Below are 19647 nucleotides of genomic sequence, written 5' to 3'. Positions count from 1 at the left end.
CAGCCCCAGGGCGCGGTGTGAAAAGCCTTTATTGGAGGAGAGGAGCAGCTGCTGGCTCCGGGGGTGGCGGTGGGGATGGGCATGGGAGGGTGAGGTTGGGGGGGATCCTTAGAGGAAGAGGAGGTCTGGGAAGGGGGGGCGGTCACAGGCCAAGGGTTGGGCTCTGGGACCCCCACAGTCGGAGCTGCTGAGGCGGCAGGGCCCACAGCGACAGCTGAGGGCCACAGGGAAGGACACCATCGGGTCCACACCAGGCGGGCAGCCGGGGAGCCGGATGGAGGCAAAGCTCAGCTCACGGTAGGTGCACACCGGCTGGGGCACAGGCGGCAGAGGGGCTGGCAGCACCCGCACCTGGAGGCAGCGCAGAGAGGGAGTGGCGTTGGCGTCTGCCCAGGGCCAAGCCCTCCCCTGACCTCCCCTCTGCCCCCCACAAGCCCAAGCCTCGGGTAGCGAGGGGACCCTCTGTACTCTCCCACATGCCCAGCTCTGACTCCAACTCCCCAGCCCCTACCCAGGGGGGGCGGCCGCCCTCCCGCCCTCTGCCCCATGCCTTCTGTGGGCCAGGCCTGAGCGGTCCCCCTGGCACTCAGGTGGCAGCACCGTCCTCAGGCCGGCAGCTCACCATGCTGGGGCAGTAGCCGGCGCAGATGCTGGTGGTGAAGGTGATGCAGACCGGACAGGCCTCGTTCTCGGCAGCCAGCGTGGCATTGACGGGCCGGCACAGTGGCCGCAGTGGCCCCCTGGATGCCCGCACCCCACTCACGCTCAGCAGCAGCCACAGCAGCAGCCCCTGGGACAAGGCCATTTCCTCAGGGCCAGCGCCAGACCTCTGCCCGGGCCCCTACCCTTCTGTTCCCCGCTTACACACACTCAGGGCCAGCCCCTCCACTCTGATCCCCCACCCCGATACCCAGGGACCCCGGGACCCACCCTCAAGACCCCACCCCACTGCTGCCAGCAGGAAGCCCGCTGGCTGTCCACACCTTCTAGAAAGAGGCTGCCTTCACCCAGTCCCAGACTCCCAGTCTTACCTGGAGCATCTCCATCCTGGGTGCCTCCCTACTGTGTTTACCTGGTTTTATACCTGTAGGCTGTGGGGGCGGCAAGGCCAGGGGGTGGTGGCATGGCGGGGTAACCTGGACACTAATCTCCTCGGGGGCGAGAGGCGGATAAGGTCAGGGATGTGCAGGAGCGGCGAAGGGAGCACCCCCTCCCCCCATTCCCTGCGTGGCTTGGCACCAAGAAGCAGGGGACACCCAAGATGACGGCTGACTACAGACTCGATCCTTAGGCGCTAGAGAGGTCGTGCGGGGGCAGGGAAAGGGGTAGGGAGCCGCTGGCTGTGCTGGCAGGTTGGGGAGCCCTGTCTGCCCATCACGGGGGAGCCGGGGGAGGGGTCCGATCCTGCCATGGTGATGGACGGAGCCTCAGCCCTGCTCCACCTGCCATGGCCTGAAAGCCAGAATCCAAACTCAGGCGGGGCTTGGCTCCGTGTTGCCTCTGCGCTCCCAGACACCCCGCCACAAGGACTCAGTGGGAGCGCCTTCTCCCCACACTCGGGCCCCCAGAAACCAGGATGCCAGAGCCCAACCCAGCAAAGAGCAACGTGTAGACTATTTCACGGTCATTGATAAGAGAAGCTCTGCCCCTTCTGCCGCAGGGGCACGCCCCGCCCGCCGGCCCGCAGCCCCAAGTACATATTCCAGGCCCACTCCCGCCCCCACAGTCGGGTAGGTGTCTGTGGGGTGCGCCCCTCCCGCTGCCTGACTCCGTCCTGCCCCCGCGTGGTGGGCGGGGTTCCCAAGCTCAGCCCCGCCCACGGGGTGCCCAGGGGCCGGCTTCCAGGCTCCGCTCCGCCCCTGCTGGGGGGGGGGGGGGGGGGGGACGTGTCTGCGGCGGGGCTGGCGGGGCGCTCAGACCAGGGCGGGCTTGGAGCTGCCGTAGTTGGAGCTCTCGGTGCGGTAGGCTTGCGGCACGCGGTAGATGGCCGGCACGGGGTTCCGGTGCGGGACTCTCCAGGACAGCGCCCCCGGGTAGAAGCCGTCCAGCCGGCGGAGCGGGTGCAGCGGGAGGCTGTAGGACTCCTGCGCCAGCGACAGCGCCCCGCGGTGCGGCACCGCCGGCGGCACCGGGCGGGCGCGGGGCACACGGGGCACACGGATCCGCAGCGATGGGGGCACCCGACAGGAGGGTCGACAGGGCGGCTGCTGGGGGGCGTGGCCCCAGGGTAACAACTCCTTCCTGTTGCGGGAGGCAGGATGGGGACGAGCCTGAGGGTTCAGACCCGCCTCGGGTCCGAGGAGGCAGCAGGCCTGAGCTCCTGCGTTTGAGGAGAGGGCCTATTCGTAGGAGTCGGGGACCACTTAGAAAAAACGGGGTTGGGGACTGCTAGCCTGGATTCCTGGGTCCTCCAGGTACTTAAACGCCTGGAATCTGGGCTTTTCTCACCCTCGGGCAGTATCTGGAGACGCAAATGTCTAATTACCCCGCCCCAGATCGCCAGGGCCCGGCTCCTAGATCCCTCCGCAGGCTTCGTGCACCTGGGCGCCAGGGCCGGGGCTGAGATCTGCACGTCTGGTTCTAAGTCAGAGCAGGGGAGTCCATACCAGGGGTCTGGGCGGGCCAGCAGCCGGGGGGAGGGGGTGCAGGGGGCGGTGCCAGTGGAGGACTCGGGCTCACTTCGAGTAGGCTCGGAAGTCCCCGGCATAGGTGGGCAGGTAGAGCTGAAAGCGGTCCAGGATGCCCTGGTTGGACACTGTGAGAGGCCGGCCGGCCAGCTCCGGGCTCATCCTCCAGGGAATGAGAGTCTGGGGAGGAAGAGGCAGGAGGAATGACCGAGAAAGCGGTTTCATCTCCCTTTTGAAGCTTTGGTTCCCTGGCTGAGAACGCCTCTTCCTTCGGACTCAGCAGCTCCTCCGGACCAGAATCAGTCCTTCCCGGCCCATCGCATGCCAGCGCACGTTCGCTTCGCTCCCCAAACCAGAAACTCCAAGGCCCAATCGCTTTTTGCTCACCAGCCAACAGACAGGCAAGTCCCCAGACTCCAACCTTCCTTGTCCAGCCACTGGAATTTAGCCGCACCTGGGCCAACAATTCCTCCCAACATCAGCCTCTCGCAGAAGCCTAGCCCCGATTCCCGCCTCCCGCCTCCCGCCTCCCGCCAGGTCCCAGAATATTCAAGACCCGCCCCCTAGTGCAGTCCTTCCTGGCTCTGCCCCAAGCCTCAAAGCCACCTCCTACCGGAAGGGCGTGGCTCAGTGGTTGAGCATCCACCTGTGAACCAGGAGATCACGGTTCGATTCCCCCGTCAGGCCTGGTTTCGGGGTCGATTCCCCCCTCTGGGGGGCGTGCAGGAGGCAGCCAGTCAGTGATTCTCATCATTGATGTTTCTACTCTCTCTCTCCCTTCCTCTCTGAGATCAATAAAAACATATTTTTTTAAAACCCTCCTAACCCACGTCAACATTTATTAGTTGCGCCCCAGAGGTTATTAGCCCCAGAGAGCTGGGATTGCGGGTCTTCAGTCCCCTCCTCCTCCTGGCCCCACCTCAAACTGTCCAAGCCCCGCCGTAGCCAGTTTGGCTCAGTGGATAGAGTATCGGCCTGCAGACTGAAGGGTCCCAGGTTGGAGGGCATGGGCCTTGGTTGCGGGCACATCCCCAGGAGGGGGTGTGAAGGAGGCAGCTGATCGATTTTTTTCTCTCATTGATGTTTCTAACTCTCTATCCCTCTCCCTTCCTCTCTGTAAAAAATCAATAAAATATATATATTTTTAAAGTTTTTTAGCCCTAGGTCCCAGGTTCAATTTTGGCCAAGGGCACATGCCTGGATTGCAGGCTTGATCCCAGCAGGGGGCATGCAGAAGGCAGCCGATCAATGATTCTCATTATTGATGTTTCTCTCTATCCCTCTCTCTTCCTCTCTGAAATCAATAAAAATATATTTTAAAAAAAGAAATATATTTTTTTAAAAGTTTTTTTTTAAAAAAAGTCCAAGCCCCTTCCCCAGTCTTTGCACTCTTCTCAGTCCTCCCCAAACTTTTAACCACGCCCCCAGACTTTTAGCCACGCCCTAGACCCTTTAACCACGCCCCAGACCCTTTAGCCACGCCCCCTACCTTTTAGTCACGCCCCCAAACTAAAAATTCCTACTGGCCCCGCCCCAGGCGCTCGCAGCTGGGTCCCCCACCCCCGCGCCCACGCTGTCTCCTCCGCTACCTGGGAAGCGCCGGTGAGGTGGTGGTCGGCGAACCGCAGGGGCCGGGCGCGCTGGTGCAGGTCGGGCCACGCGGAGTACTGCGCCCGCGCCTCGCTGCTCTGGTGCTTTGTGGTCAGGGGGAGGCACCAGCCGCGGCGCGAGAGCTGCAGGAAGACGTTTCGGGGACCCAACCTGAGGGTGGACGGGGCGGAATTGCAGTCCTCAGCCCTGTCCCCCGCGGACCTCGGCATCCTAGAACCTTACCTTTTCCCCAAAATCCTTCATCCCCACAGACCGCGCGAGGTCCTTCGGCTTTGGGACCTTGGGCTGCGCATAGGGCCCGCCGTGGGTCTTGAGCACCCGGTGAGCCGCGCCATAGGTGGTCTCCCATCTGCTGATGACCTCGTCGAAAGCCCAGATGTGCAGATCCCGCTTGGCGGCTGTGGCCAGGGGCTCCGCCACCGTGGACTGGGTAGAAGGCGCGGGACGTCCGCTTAAAAAAACCTCAGGAGTCCGGCCCGCCAGCCCTGATCGCTCCCGCGCGGTCCCCAGCCCTTTCCTCCCTCCAGTTCCAGGCATCCAGGTCCCCTGGGCCTTCATCTGTCAGACCCAGGGCTCCGCGCCCCTCCTCCTTCAGGTAGGAGTCCAGGCCACCGTTCCCCTTTTCTTTCCGTAGGCGTCTGGATCCCCGCGCCCCCTTCAGACGCAGGCGTCTGGACGCCCAGGCTGCTCTCACCTGGAGAGTGGGCGGGCGAAAGGGCACGGATGGGATGATGTGGTGGGCGACACCACTGCTGGTGAGATGCCAGTCGGGCCAGGATCCTGGATCCTCGGTCCCAGAGATGGGGGGCCAGGGAGGGCCATAGCGCAGAGCGAGGGTCCGACCCGCCATGATCCCTGCCCCCCGCCTTTTAGCCAAGCCGGAGGCTTGTTGTGGCTGTTGCCATAGTAACAGAACCCTCCCTCGCTGAATCCAGCCAATGGAAGGCCTGCAGGCTGTGGATGGGGAGAGTGAAAAAGAGGTCCGGGCATAGAGGGGCATGGACTTTGACAGAGGGGGGCAGAGGCCCCAAGTGGGGCACCGAACCTCAGAGACTTTGGGGGGCGGGGAAGACCCAGACAGACAGGAGGGCAGAAATGGGGCACCGAGGAAGGTGAACTAGAAATTCAATTTTAGAGTTTGAGAGACAGAGACCCCTGGGCAGGGGGAGACAGAAACTCAGAGAGGGGGGACAGAAATCTGGGGGGGGGGTCAGAGATCCAGGAAGGGGGTACAGAGACCAGCGGGGCGGGGGGGGGAGGGGGGAGGATAGACTACCCAGCACATCAGGAAACCCATGGGAAACACCCCCATTCCTATAGGGATCCAGCCTGCTGACTGCCTGCTCCCTCGGCCAGGCCTGTCCACCTCGGGGGCGGGACCATTGACGCCGGGCTGTCCTTCCTTCCCTGTGTGTGCGGAGTCAGCATCTGTCCTATTGCCTTTGATTCGACTGAAAACTTCCACCTGGGGATGGGGGGTGGGCAGAGGGAGGGACCCACAGAGAAGCGCACAGGAATAGACTTCACCAAACGGGGGGGGGGGGGGGGGGGCGGGGAGGAGTGGTGCAGAAAGGGCTTTGATGAATGAGAAAGACACGCGAGAATGGGCGAGAGACGGTGACTAAGAAACAGAGGCAGAAAGAGAGCTAGTGACGCAGAGACAGGAGGTGGAAGTTAGGAGAAGAGACAGGGACGTGGCAAGAAAGAGTAGAAGGGCAGGCGGGGAACAGAGATGTAGCCACCGAGGCAGCCAGACCCTGCCCTGCCCTGCCGCCCATCCTTCCCAGGGACCCAGTCTGTGATGGGGGCGGGGGTGGGGGTGAGGGTTTCTATGTCCTTAGCCGAAAGCTGGCCCTAAAATAGTCTGTGAGTTGGTAGCGGGTGTGGAGTGGTAATTCATGAAGCGGTGTCCTGAGGATGTGGGGTCTGCCCGACTTCCTTGTCACTGCCTCACTTTAATCCTCACCTGAGGATATTTTTTTCCCCCATTGATTTTCAGAGAGAGAGGGAAAGACAGAGAGAAACACGGATGTGAGAGAAACACATTGATGGGTTGCCTCCTGCATGAGTCATGACCACCGCCAGGGCTGGGGAGGAGCCTGCAATCTAGGTACATGCCCTTAGCCAGAATCGAACCCAGGACCCTTCGGTCCGCAGGCTGATGCTCTATCCCAGGGGTCCTCAAACTACAGCCCGCGGGTCACATGCGTCCCGCCGAAAACATTTGTTTTTTTATTTCAAAATAAGATATGTGCAGTGTGCATAGGAATTTGTTCATAGTTTTGTTTTTTTTTTAACTATAGTCCGGCCCTCCAACAGTCTGAGGGACAGTGAACTGGCCCCCTGTTTAAAAAGTTTGAGGACCCCTGCTCTATCCACTGAGCCAAAGCGGCTAGGGCGTCAGGGCCTCCCTTTAAAGACCTTTTGGTCAAGGCCTTTGTCTCCTCAGCCCCCACTGACTCATCCCACCAACCCATTCTACAGGCAGGGAAAACTGACGCTGCCTTCAGAGCCTCTCATTCAGGCTTCTAGGGTCCCTTCTCCTGTTGGACTCGCCGGGCCCACTCAAGGCCTATCCGTGCCCACATGGCCCCTGATCCTCCACAGCGGTCAGGCCAATTGTCAGAACCCCGCGCCTTCCTCAGACTGGACAGTTTTAGAGTTTCTTTCTTGCTCGGGGCGGAATAAAAGTTGAGACAGGGAAGGGTGGTAGACATCTGACTCCAACTCCCCACCAGGGCTGAATTCTCTCGCATCCTGACCTCCCATCATTCATCCTTACTTGTGTTCCGACTGTGACGGGTAGGTCAAAACAGAGCATTCTTGCCCTAGCCAGCTTAGCTCAGTGGCTAGAGCATTGGCCCATGGACTGAAGGGTCCCGGGTTCGATTCTGGCCAAGGCATGTGCCTCACTTGCAGGCTCAATCCCCATGCGGGAAGCAACCAATCTGTGTGTGTCTCACATCCATGTTTCTCTGTGTCTCTCCCTCTCCACCCTTTCTCTGAAAATCATGGGAAAATATCCTCGAGTGAGGATTCACAAAAAACAAACAAAACACAAAGCATTCTTGCCCCATCTGACCTAGTAAACTGCCCATTCGAGTCCTCGCTCCCTGTTAGTTGCTTACATGTTCCAGTTTTTATGCTCCGCCACCCACTGCTGGATATATTTCCTCCTTGTCACTCTCCCCATAATGAGCAAGGTGAGGTCCTCTGAGATCATATAGCAGCAACTTAGAAGCTAAAGGCCTCCCTCCAATGTTCAAATCCACCAGAGTTGATCTGACAAGTTGTGTATTAGAGGTCTTAAACAGTAGGCACTCGGAAAATATAGGCTATCATCATCATCATCCACCCTGGAGTTCGCAGGAGAACTCCTATTCATCCTTCAAAACCCCACCCGGTTTTACCACCTGTCTTGTACAGATTGAGCTGACTTTGCGACGACTTAACAAGTTCCCACCATGAGGCCCAGAGCAGCCCCTGAGGTCCCTCAGCATCCAGCTCTCTTCTTCCTCTGCTTGCCCAGTTCCTGCGCAGAGGCCTCAGGCGCGCCCGGTCCGGCTGAGGAGTGTGCAGACGCAGGCAGTGTCGATTCGAATCCATCGCCAGCCCACACGGCCCTGAGCGTCAGTGGTCAATGCCCGCACGTAGGACTGCTTGGCCTTACACTCGGACACCCAGTGCCTCCGGTCCACGCCCCGGCAGCCCCCTCCGCCTGCACCAGGGCCATCTTCCCCAGTGTTGTCAGCCTTGCAGCGGGTCTCAAAGAAGTACTGGCGAAGCGGACTGCCGCCCGCTGCGGGCACCTCGCCCAGAACCTCTACCTCCCGCCCACGCAAGTCCACAGCTGTCCGCCGGTCCGTCACCCAGCTGCTCACTGCGTCGCACACAGCCAGCTCTCCCCGGCGACTTGCTGGTGCTGTCTCGCTCACTCCTCGCCGGCTGCGGTTAGCCGGGCTGCCGGGTGGCTCCCCGAAGGCCCCAGTCTCCAGGAGGAAGAGCAGCGGGGGGCCTGCGGGGGCACCTCTGGAGAGCACCACTCGTGGGGACAGGAGGTCCCACTCAGGGGCTGGAAATGGGGGCAGCGGAGAGGGTGGGGGATGGGGTTCCACTGGGACACTGGGGAGGAGGCAAAGGAGGAGGATGGGGAGGGACCATGAAGGGTGAGGCAGCATCTCGCTGAGCACCTGAGGATGGAGAAGAAAGCTGGATTTAGAGAAGAGGGTCATAATTTAGGGGGGACCTGCAAGCCAGAACCATAGGGAGGCCCTTGTTCTAGAACCTTGGGGAACCTATATTCTAGGATTGCATAATGCCCAATTTCCAGATGATCTGACTACAGTGGGGCCTTGATTTACGAGTTTAATTCGTTCCGTGACGGAGCTCGTAACTCAAATTACTCGTATGTCAAATCAAAAAGTGAACGAGTGAGACAGGTGATGCTGGGCTGATGTTGTGGCGTTCACTGTGACGTTCGCTGCGCCAGCTAGCGGTGGGGTATCTGAAGCTGTCTCGTAACCCGAATTTTAGCTCGCAACTCAAAGCAAAAAATCAGCTAAGAGACGGCTTGTATCTCAAAAAACTCGTTAGTCGGGACACTCGTAAGTCAAGGCCCCACTGTACTATCTCTCTCTATATAAAAGCTTAAGCAACCCTTCCACCATTTGACCAGTAGCTATGATGTGCACTGACCACCAGGGGGCAGACATTCGATGCACAGGCATGGAAACATGGAACAGACTGATGAATCTCAGAGGGAAGGGGGGAGGGGGAGGGCGGGAAGAGATTAACCAAAGATCTTATATGCATACTAGAGGCCCGGTGCATGGATTTGTGCACCAGTGGGGTCCCTCCTCCCGGCCTGCGGGGATTGGGCTGTAACTGGCTCTCCCACATCCCCCAAGGGGTCCTGGATTGGGAGAGGGTGCAGGCCAGGCCGAGGGACCCCAATGATGCAAGAATCTGTGCACAGGGCCTCTAGTTACTAATAACAGCCAACAATTGGGGAAATACAGGCTCAGAGAGGTTAGTAACTTGTACCAGGTCACACAGCCAGCAAATGCCAGCGTTGGCACTGGAACCCTGTCTGAGGAACCCCACTCGGCCTCTACAACCCTAAGGAACCCTGCGCCCTGCAGCCTGGAGGAGGTTTGAGGTCCCAAACTTTGAGAAAGGCCAGTTCCGGAATCCTAGGGAGATGCAACTTGAGCTCGAAACGGCCCCTAAGAAGGCAAGAAAATCACCTGCCTCTCAGACGGGGCCTCAGTTTCCCTGTCTGTGAAACTGATCTGGGGCTGGGAGATGCAGGCCAAGGTGCGGATACTGCCTTTTCTGTACCACATTCTGGGAAAGGGTGAGGTGGAGAGGACAGGGGTGGTTACCAGACCTGTCAGCACCTCCTCCGCCTCCGAGCTCCCGGGCTGGGGGCCCCCAGGCTCCAGGGGGCCCCTGTGGGGGACGCGGGCGGCCCCCTCCTTCCTGACATCTCAGGAGAGGAAGGGGGCGACCACCTAGAGGAAGAGGAGAACAGGCATGTCATCTAGGCAGGTGGGGGAGGGGGCCCGAACCCGCGTTCCTCTCCAAGTGTGGGGTACCCAGCAGCCAAGGCCACGCCCCCTTTCAGAGCCCCCCCCCCCTCCGCTCCCCCCTCCCGCCCTGCCCAGGTGATGGCTCCTGGCTGGAATGGGAAGCAGATGGGAGGAGGAGAGGGGACCGCGGAGGCTGGAAAAGATTACGTCCTCCTCGGCCCATTCATCTCCCAGACAGGCTGGGGGTGGGGCCGGGCTGGACACCCGGGGACCCGGGGGCCCACCCTCCAGAAGCCCTGGGTCCCCGAGGCTGCTTCCTGGAATGTTTTCCCCGCACGGGACAGGCCGGGGCCCGCCCAAGCCTTCCGCTGCGCATACCTGGAGCGGCTGCCTGCCCCGGCTGCGAGATGCCCAATGGGGAGCTGGGGTGCGCAGGGGGGCGCATGCTGACCCAGCCAGGACCGAGAGGCCAGACCCCCCAAGTCCCTCCTCCCTCGGACCCTGAAGTTCTGGAGTTCCAGGCCCCGCCTCCCAGGTCCTCAGCAAGACGGGCGCCCCGAAGATTCAGGCTGGGGGTCCGGAGCCCGGGGACCCCTCTGGGGGCGGCTCCACCGGGGGTAACCTCGCGGCTCATCGGGGACTTCGCTCTTGCCTCAGTTTCCTCCGCCAAGCCCCGCCCCAGGCCCCGCCCACGTCCCTCCCTACCCGGGGGCAGGGCGACCGGGACGCGGGATCCCGAAGGAGGAGGCGCGGAGGCTGTTACCTGGGCGCCCGCCGCGGCTCCCTCGGCGGCCCCGGCGCGGCGGCTCCTGCTGCTGCTGCTGCTGCTCGCTGGCGGCGGGGACGCCCGCTCACCCGCCGGCTCCTCGCTGCACACGCTCCGGAGGGCCCGGGTCGGGGGCGGAGGCGGGGCGGCGCCCGACGGCGGAGGAGGGGCCGGGGGATCCCGCCTTCCACTCGCGGGCCGGGACCTCGGGAGCCCAGCCTGGCTCGCTCAGCCCTCCACCCGCCTCAGGCCCAGGAGGCCAGGCGCCAGCCCCCTCCTCCCTCAGACCCTGGGGTCCGGGCCCCCAGCCCCTCCTCCCTCAGACCCTGGGGTCCGGGATCCCAGCCCCCTCCTCCCTCAGTCCCTGGGGTCCGGGATCTCAGACCCTGGAGTCCGGGCCCCCAGCCCCTCCTCCCTCAGACCAGGAGTCTGGACCCCCAGCCCCTGGACTCTCAGACACTGGAATCCGGGATCCCCAACCCCCTCCTCCCTCAGACCCTGGAGTCCAGACCCCCAGGCCCTCCACTCTCAGACCCTGGAATCCGGGATCCCCAATCCCCTCCTCCCTCAGACTCTGGAGTCCAGGCCCCCAGCCCCTCCACTCTCCGACCAGGAGCCTGGACCCCCAGCCCCTCCTCTCTCAGACCCTGGAGTCCGGGCTCCCCAGCCCCTCCTCCCTCAGACCAAAGTCTGGACCCCCAGCCCCTTCTTCCCCTAGTTTCAGCCCCCTCCTCCCCCCTCAGACCCAGGAGTGGGGACCCCCAGCCCCCTCCTCCCGCAGACCAGGAGTCTGGGCCCTAGATTCCTCTGCATTCTTTAGCCAGTTAAGTGTCAATCCCCAGGCAGATTCCCACCCTCTGCTCTCATCCCCACGCTCCCAGGAGCTCCAGGCCAGACATTAACCAGCTGGGCTTGGGCAGCGATAAGGCCCCCCGGCCCGGGGGGGACAGTGGATGTGGGGGGGCTCTCCCACAGAGTCCTCTCGCCTGGAATTTCCTGGGTGGGGACTGGGGAGAGGGTCTTGTCCTGAGCTCAGAGAAGAGAAATTCAAGGTGTTACAGGCCCGGGAGATAGATTTGATTTGGGAACAAAATGACCTTAGAGAAGGAAAGTGGAGGGAGACGGGGGAAAGGCACGGAACAGGGGCCAGAGTCCAAGAGAAAGAGAGGGGACAGAGACCCAGAGAGAGAGGGAGAGAGACCCTGAGACGGGGGAGATGGGCGTTGGAGTCCAGGACAGCCCTGTGGCCAGGCCTTCACGCCTCCCCAGAGTTGTTTTCAGGGGAAAGCTGACACTTGTCTTGGGGGGGTGGGGAGGGATCCCATACCCCTCCCTTGGCCTAAATATAGCATGGCAAGGTGGCAGGAGGGGTGTCCCCCGACTAGGGTGTCCCCTCTCCTCTTGCCCATCACAGCCAAGGCGACACAGAAGGCGGCCGCAGTTGTTTATTGGGGTGGGGGAGGGGCGCTTCCCAGGCTTTGGGTGTCCACTGGAGTCACCTCCCTGACTCACCACACTCTTCCCCATCCCTGAGCACCCAGCCTATGCCAGGCCTATCCCAGGGCCTCCAGGTAACTCCCGGTCTGGGGTTGGGGAGCACATGGGGGCAACAGAAGAACTAGCAGAGGAGGAACTGGGCAAAAGCCTCTGTCCCCCCCTCTGTCTGTGTCTCTGTCCCCCCCCCCCTCGCTCCTGTCCCCCTCTCTGGATCTGTCCCCCTCGCTCTGGGTCTCTGTCCTCCCCCTGGTCTCTGACCCCCCTCCCAGGCCACCGCCTTCCTCCGCCAGCTCCCGTTCCTCCCTGTGGGTGTCACTCTTTGCCTCCGTCTCTGCCCCCTCTGCAGGTCTCTGCTCCTCTCTGCCTGTGTCTCCTTCCTCCCGGGTCTCTGTGCTGGAGTCTGTGCCTGCCTCCAAGACTCTGCCTCGTGTCTGTCACCATGAGGGGGTCTGTCTCCGTTTCCGCCTCCAGATGTGCCTTTCTCGCCATTTCAGAGAGAAGTGACAACCTAAAGGTTATATTATTTCCGACCTTTATCAGACTCTCCCCACAATCTGTACCTTCTTCCATCTCTCTGTATAAAATGGTAGGTGGGTCGCCCTAGCTGGTTTGGCTCAGTGGATAGAGCCTCGGCCCCGGGCCGTGGACGGAAGGGTCTCAGGTTCGATTCCGGTCAAGGGCACATGACTGGGCTGCCGGCTCGATCCCCAGTGGGGGGCGTGCAGGAGGCAGCCGATCAATGATTCTCTCATCATTGATGTTTCTATCTCTCTCTTCTCCCTTCCTCTCTGAAATCAATAAAAATTTATTTTCTTAAAAAAAGAGGTGTCTTCCCCTCAAACCAGTTCCCTTCTGATGCATCACCCTGTTGCCTCTAAGTAAGGTTTCATTTGACAAAAAAAGGGGGGGGTGTTGTAGCTAAACAGAACAATGACAACAACAACACTCTGCAAACCACTGGATGGGTTTTAATAAATTAATATGGGTAAAGTACTTTGAATGACACCTGGCGCATAGGAAGCCCTATTTGTGTTAGTGATTTAACCCTCCTCCTCCTCCTCCTCCTCCTCTTCCTCCTCCATCTCAAAATGCCCTTTAAGACGGAAAGATCTCTAAACATGTTCGGCCTCGTGACCTTGGGCAACACCCTCCCCTTTGAGCCTCAGTTTCCTTGTTCGTGAGGCTGTTTGGGCTCAGGAGGTCCTGTGCGTCCCAGCAGGCTGACAGGACACGTGGGGCCAGGCCGCCTGCCACCGGGCTGGCCCCAGGGACAGTGACGGGGGCCTGACCTTGGGAAGCTCTCCCGCGCTGAGACTGGCCTCTCCCTGCTTCCTGCTTTGTCTGACGGCCTTCCTGGGCTGCGGGAAGATGGGGTGGTGCGCCCCGATGGGGGATTCCCATCTCTGTCAGGCTCAGGGGCACCACTGCCTGTTCCCTCTTTGGTTCTCTGTCTCTGGGGTGCTCCGGTCTGCCTCCAGCTCTGGGTGTCTGTCCCTCTCTCTCTGGGCGCCTGACACCCTGCTGCGGGTCTCCATCCCCCATTCTTGGCCGCTGTCTCCCTCTCCTTTGGGTTGTGTCCCTCCCCCTTCCTCTGGGTCTGTCTCTGAGTCTCTATTCCTCTCTCTTTGTGTCCTCATCTCCTCTTCTCTGGGATTCTCTTTTCTGAGCCTCCATCCTTCCCCAGGTCTCTGTCCCCCCTTCCTCTGGGTTCCTGTCCCCCCACCATGTATGGACAGAGTACAGGAACCCCCCTCCCTCCCTCCCCTTGTGGTTCTGATGTCCATGTCTGGAAGCAGAACTGTAGGCGAAGACAGATAGTAAGGGGGTTTCAACGGCAAAATGAAGCAGGAGTGGGGTGAATGGAGGGAGTGTCCAGTTCAGTTGTCTCCCAGAGTCCACAGCGCCATAGTCGCTCCCTGAGGCGTGATTCCTCCTCAGTGCTGGCATCCTTGGGTGCCGGTGCTACCACTGAATCCCAAACAAACCCACATGGCCCCATGGAGTTCATACACACAGTCCGGCTCAACCCAGCCCTCCCACCAGACTCACAGTGACGCAGTCAATGTAACTCAGCTCAGCATGGCCCCACGACCTGGTCCTACGAGACCCACCTGATTATACAGCTCAGTGTGGCTCAACTCCGTGGAGCCCTGAACACTTCCAGCCACATAACTCTACACGATTCAACCCAACAGAACCCGGAGAGACTCCTACAGTCGTACGTTCCAACCCGACTTAACCTAACATGACCTAGAAAGCTCACATTCTATCACTTGACTCTCCTACATGACTCACAAGTTCACAGAACCGAAAATAACATAGCCCCAGAAGAATCACAAAGCCACACAATTTCCAACACGTCTCAACCCCACACCACCATGCATGGACGCGCAACCAGTCCCAACAATGCCATGGGTGGGCACATATCTTGATCCAACATGGCCTTAGGGGGGGCTCATAAACCCACAGAATCCCGCACAATGCGTTTGGACAAGACTCACCCAGACTCACAACCCAACCCAACCCAACCCAACCCAACCCAACACAGAACAAAGAAACTCACAAAACGCTGTGGCCTCACAAATCTATCTCAACACTAGCCCGAGAGGCTCCACAGCCTCGCAGGAACCAGCGCAGTACAAACCAATGCAGCGCCCCCCTCAGCTCAGCGTAACCCACTCCCGTTCACGGCCGCCTAAGGAGGTACCTACAGCAGTACCAAACCGCAACTCAAGAACCCATAAGGCTTAGGGTTCTTCAACGCATTACCATTTAACCTAGTTCTTCCTAGTCCCAACCCCTCCCCATGACTGCCCCTCCCCCCTCCCCTCCCTCCCTCTGAGGAAATGTGAGGTCCTGCAGGCTTCAACTGTCCCTCACACTTCGGTGACCATGTGTTTCCCAGGGGGGGGCCAGAGTGGGGGTGACAGCTCAGGCACCTCTCCATCCACCAATCCCCCATTGACCTTGCCCTCCAGGGGGCCACAGGGCTGCGTGTCCACATGGCTGTACATTCCGGCCTCTTCGCCCTCTGTCTCCCGGTGGTAAAAGTAGCTGAAGTTGGAGACAATGACTGGCACAGGCAGGGAGATGGTCAGCACCCCCGCGATGGCGCACAGGGAGCCCACGATCTTGCCACCCACCGTGACGGGGGCCATGTCTCCATAGCCGACTGTCGTCATGGTGACCACTGCCCACCAGAAGGACTCAGGGATGCTGGTGAAATGGGAGTCTTCCCGGTCGACCTCGGCAAAGTAGACCGCGCTGGAGAAGAGGACCACGCCGATGAAGAGGAAGAAGATGAGGAGGCCCAGCTCGCGCATGGACGCCCGGAGCGTCTGGCCCAGGATCTGCAGGCCCTTCGAGTGCCGAGACAACTTGAAGATGCGGAAGACGCGCACCAGTCGGATGACCCGCAGGATGGCTAAGGACATGGCCGGCTGGCCCACCCCCCGCTGCCGGGCCAGCTCGGTGCCCAGCGCCACAAAGTAGGGCAGGATGGCCACAAAATCAATGAGGTTCATCACGTTCTTGAAGAAGGCCGTCTTGCTCGGGCAGGCCAGCAGGCGCACCAGCAGCTCGAAGGAGAACCAGCAGATGCACAGCGTCTCCACCACGAAGAACGGGTCATCGAAGGGTGTGCGGGGTGGGGGTCCGGGCACAGGGCTGGAGCCGTTCAGGCGAGAGGGGAACTGCAAGGAGGAAGGGGTTCAGGGAGGACCGCGCCAGGGCTGGGACTCACTGGAATGGCCATATTCGTTGTTTGTTTAAATACCCAACTACTTATCTACAAATCGGTCAACAGCCGCTGCTCCCGGGCCAGCAGTGAACCTGGCTGTCATAGACTCTCCCAGGACCCCACAGGGTCATGCCTGCCCGGCTGCCTCTATGGCCCCTCATCCACTGCTGGGGCCTCCTGAAATGACTCGTGGCCGGGGCTCAACCTCTTCCCGTCCAAAGCCGGCCCCCAGCATGAATTCTCTAGCCAGGGAGGGTCCCTAAGCTGGCCCCACTCCCTTGGACCCTGCCCTCCCAAACCCAGCCCAGGCTATAATGGTCAAAGACCTCTCTGTCTGCCAAACCCTGGGCCCCTATTCTTACAGCTCCCGGCTTTGCTTTGTCTGTGATGGATTCCTCCTACCCTGGCCCTCAGGACCCTCCACGCTCTCTCCAGCTACTTGCTCTTTCTTCTTTCTTTCTTCCTTCCTTCCTTCCTTCCTTCCTTCCTTCCTTCCTTCCTTCCTTCCTTCCTTCCTTCCTTCCTTCCTTCCTTCCTTCCTTCCTTTCTCTCTCTCTCTCTGTCTCTCTTCCCTTCCTTCCTTCCTTCCTTCCTTCCTTCCTTCCTTCCTTCCTTCCTTCCTTCCTTCCTTTTTGGTTTGTTAATCCTCACCAAAGGTTTGTGCCCTTGACTGGGAATCAGAAACGAACCCATGACCCTTCCGTCCGAAGGCCACGCTCTAACCACTGAGCCGACGGGCCAGGGCCTCAGCTGCTTTCTTCAGGTCCGACTCTCACCACCTCCAGTCCATCCTTCCCATCGGTTACCATGAGCCGCACAGACCCCAGATTTTTCAGGCTCTCCCCTGCTCCCAGCTTTGACTTCTTAATGTACCTGTACTCAGGTACTCCTGCCCTCCTCCGCAAGCCAGGTTTCTCACCTGCCTTAACCCTGCCTTCTGATAGGACGGGCCCTCCTATTCCGATCCTCAGGCCCCACCCCTACTGAGCACCCCTGCGCCCCTAGCTTTTCACGGTGGAGTCCCCTGACAGGCCTGTCCCTGGGCTGCTCTGTTCCTTAAAGCCCCTGGTCCCACCTGAACTTGGCCAGGTCCTCCTACCAGACCCCCATGCCCCGCCCACCGACAGCCAGATCCCACCTTCCCGAGAGGCCCCGCCCCCACGGCCCCGCACCCGCTTTCTGATAGGCCAGGGACCCACGGACCCCGCCCCTCTCCGCCGAGGCCCAGCCCCCAAGGCCCCACACCCGCTTTCTGATAGGCCAGCGACCCATGCACCCCGCCCATCTCCCCCACAAACCCCGCCCCTCTGCACCGAGGCCCCGCCTCCTCACCGGTCCCGCCGCAGCCACCGCTGCAAGCCCCGGCCTGTCGCGTTCGTCGCGGAAATCGGGCAGCGTCTCGAGACAGAAGACGACGATGGAGACGAGAATGACCAGCACGGAGACGACGGCGAGCACGCGCGCGGCCTGCGAGCTCTCGGGGAACTCGAAGAGCAGCCAGAGCTGGCGCGCGAAGGCGCGGCGGGGCAGGGGCCGCTCGGGCGGCAGCGGGCAGCCCTCGTCCTCGCGCAGGCGCGCCAGCGCCGACGCGCCCAGCCCGTAGAAGGCCACCTCCTCCAGGAAGACGTCGAGCGGCACGTGCGCCGGCCGCCGCAGCCGCCCGCCCGACTGGTAGTAGTAGAGCACCGCGTCGAAGCTGGGCCGGTGCCGGTCGAAGAAGTATTCGCGGCGCGCGCCGTCGTAGAAGCGGCTGCGGCGCGCCGGGTCCCCGAGCAGCGTGTCCGGGAAGCGGCCCAGCGTGCGCGCCCGCGTCTCGAACCGCAGCCCCGCCACGTTGAGGACCAGCCGCTCGCAGCAGCCGCACGGCGGCGAGCACCGCGGCTCCATGGCGCGCGCAGCCCCAGTGACCCGCGGGCGGACGTGTGGCCCCGACGCCCGACCCGGCCCGGCCCCACCTCGGCCTCCGCCGCCGCCGCCGCCCCAGCCTGGTGTCCGATGTCCACGCGTAAAAATAGCCCAGCCCTTCGGCCAGGGCGCGGGGGAGGGGGCGCCGTGACCCCGGCGGGGCAGAGGGTACCCGCGCGCCCTCTGCCGGGGCACCCGCCCTTCCCCCCCAGCCACCGCCGAGCTGCGCTTTCTCCGCGTCTGTCCCGCGTTCTGATCCCCTTTCCATAGCCCGGGACCTCGGTTGGGGTCACAAATTTCCACCCCTTTCTCTCGTTCTCTTGTATACCTGCGTCTGGCCCTGCCTTTGATGCGGGTCTCTGAGGGATGTATGTCTGTGTGCCTTTATGGGGCAATTCTCTCTGAGTTTTGCCCCTCGCTCTGCGGGATTCTGTTTCTCTCATCTATGTTTTAGACTCTTTTTTTTTCTCGAGGGTCTGTCTCTGTTTCTCTGTTGTCTCCCTTGGCCTCCGTCGAGGTCTCTCTGCTTATCTTGCCGGGTCTCCTCTTCCATTATCTCTGTCCGTGCGTTTCTCGGGGGCGAACCCTTTGGCCTCTTTCCCTGCAGCGCTTCGCGTCTCTGTCTCGGGGCCCCTGGAGGACTCATCTGCGGAGTCACCTCTCGGAGTGTCTCTCTGACCATCACTCTTAGGTCACCTCCGCCACTGCCCCGGTGGTTGCCTGGCCCTGGGGGGACGCTCCAGCAGCTGCAAACCGTGGGCAGGTGCGCCCCTCGCCCGGTCCCCTCGGCAGGGTGTCTCCGGGGCTCTCCACCTGGCTTCTCTGCCAGATACGCGGAGACCCAGCGAGACCTGAGCTGTGCAGCCCTTCAGTGCCACGGGCGGGGGTGGGCTGGGGAGATGTCGCAGGGTCACTCCAAGGGACCGAAGGACAGACGGACGCTGGCCTTCCAGCCACGGGTGTCCTATGACATCGCATAAAAATAGCCCCATCAGTTGGGCTTTCGGGGACAGGGAGTGGTGGCTTGGCCACCTGGACACCTGCGAATGCGGTCTCCGGCGCCCTCTGCTGGGCGAGTGGAGCGACAGGGAAGGTTTTACTGCGAATTCCCGCACTCTCTCTCTTGCCGTCCACACTTTGTTCCTCTGTCACCGTCCCCCGGATTTCCGTGCCCTGCTCTCTGGGTCTCTCTGTCTTGGTCTCTCTCTTTCATGATCTTGGACCCTCCTTGTCTCTGGGTTTCTGTCCTTCCCACCCCCCCATCCCCCCATCCCCCTGGTCTTTTCCCTTCTCTCTGGTCTCTATCTCTTTTCTTCTCGGTCTTCTCTTTTTTTAAAAAAATATATTTTATTGATTTTTTACAGAGAGGAAGGGAGAGGGATAGAGAGTTAGAAATATCGATGAGAGAGAAATGTCGGTCAGCTGCCTTCTACACATCCCCTTCTGGGAGTGTGCCGGCAACCAAGGTACATGCCCTTGACTGGAATCAAACCCTGGACCCCTCAGTCCGCACACCCACGCTCTATCCACTGAGCCAAACCGGTTAGGGCTCAGTCTCCTCTTTCCTGTCATTCTCCAGGACCTCAAAGAGACCCCTCTTGGTGGGTCTCAGCTTTCTGTGTGACCTGACCCCCACCTTCCCTCTGCGTCCTTGTCTCTTAGAACCTGCACCCACACTGAGCCTGAAGGTAGTGCTCCCCCTTGCCACTTCCAGACGCTTCTCCCTCCCTCAGCTCCTTTGAAGCTCAAGCTGTCCATGGACACCTCTGCCCAGCTTCCCTGATGAACTCCCCCTTCCCTTCTGGCCCCGCCCACTGTCATGGAAGATTTTGGACTTCATCATTCTTAGAAATGTCAATGTCCTCCTAGATCAGCGGTTCTCAACCTGTGGGTCGCGACCCCTTCGGGGGTCGAATGACCCTTTCACAGGGGTCGCCTAAGACCATCGGAAAACACACATATAATTACATA

The 19647-nt window shown here is 60.9% G+C and overlaps 4 protein-coding genes across 6 annotated transcripts; all 4 read right to left on the bottom strand.

Annotated features, from left to right (window-relative positions):
- Positions 1-23: 23 nt before the first annotated feature.
- On the bottom strand, positions 24-922 carry LOC118655448 (lutropin subunit beta). Its single transcript, XM_036307272.1, has 2 exons — positions 623-922; positions 24-351 (listed from the first exon to the last, which is right to left on the bottom strand). Exons 1-2 carry the CDS (start codon positions 803-805, stop codon positions 109-111), a joined length of 426 nt encoding a protein of 141 aa, XP_036163165.1. The 5' UTR covers positions 806-922; the 3' UTR covers positions 24-108.
- An 876-nt stretch (positions 923-1798) lies between these two features.
- On the bottom strand, positions 1799-5397 carry LOC118655447 (basic proline-rich protein-like). 2 transcript variants are annotated; one of them, XM_036307270.1, is made up of 5 exons: positions 4933-5397; positions 4461-4664; positions 4217-4388; positions 2680-2807; positions 1799-2241 (listed from the first exon to the last, which is right to left on the bottom strand). In XM_036307270.1, exons 1-5 carry the CDS (start codon positions 5236-5238, stop codon positions 1807-1809), a joined length of 1245 nt encoding a protein of 414 aa, XP_036163163.1. In that variant the 5' UTR covers positions 5239-5397; the 3' UTR covers positions 1799-1806. The 2 variants fall into 2 exon arrangements, with proteins under 2 accessions (XP_036163163.1, XP_036163164.1); XM_036307271.1 differs by having other exon boundaries at positions 1869-2241; positions 4217-4360; positions 4933-5395.
- Positions 5398-7515: 2118 nt separating this feature from the next.
- Positions 7516-10799, bottom strand: NTF4 (neurotrophin 4). 2 transcript variants are annotated; one of them, XM_036307265.1, is made up of 3 exons: positions 10533-10799; positions 9628-9751; positions 7516-8428 (listed from the first exon to the last, which is right to left on the bottom strand). In XM_036307265.1, exon 3 carries the CDS (start codon positions 8414-8416, stop codon positions 7784-7786), a length of 633 nt encoding a protein of 210 aa, XP_036163158.1. In that variant the 5' UTR covers positions 8417-8428; positions 9628-9751; positions 10533-10799; the 3' UTR covers positions 7516-7783. The 2 variants fall into 2 exon arrangements, with proteins under 2 accessions (XP_036163158.1, XP_036163159.1); XM_036307266.1 differs by lacking the exon at positions 10533-10799 and adding an exon at positions 10148-10453.
- A 4075-nt stretch (positions 10800-14874) lies between these two features.
- Positions 14875-17743, bottom strand: KCNA7 (potassium voltage-gated channel subfamily A member 7). The gene is made up of 2 exons (XM_036307267.1): positions 17104-17743; positions 14875-15724 (listed from the first exon to the last, which is right to left on the bottom strand). The coding sequence occupies exons 1-2, from the start codon at positions 17656-17658 to the stop codon at positions 14909-14911; spliced, it is 1371 nt and encodes a 456-aa protein (XP_036163160.1). The 5' UTR covers positions 17659-17743; the 3' UTR covers positions 14875-14908.
- Positions 17744-19647: the final 1904 nt, after the last annotated feature.

The sequence above is a fragment of the Myotis myotis genome, unplaced genomic scaffold, assembly GCF_014108235.1.
Source record: "Myotis myotis isolate mMyoMyo1 unplaced genomic scaffold, mMyoMyo1.p scaffold_m19_p_45, whole genome shotgun sequence".
Taxonomy (NCBI): domain Eukaryota; kingdom Metazoa; phylum Chordata; class Mammalia; order Chiroptera; family Vespertilionidae; genus Myotis; species Myotis myotis.
The sequence above is the reverse complement of the archived record's forward strand: the minus strand, read 5'-3'. Positions and strand labels throughout refer to the sequence as shown.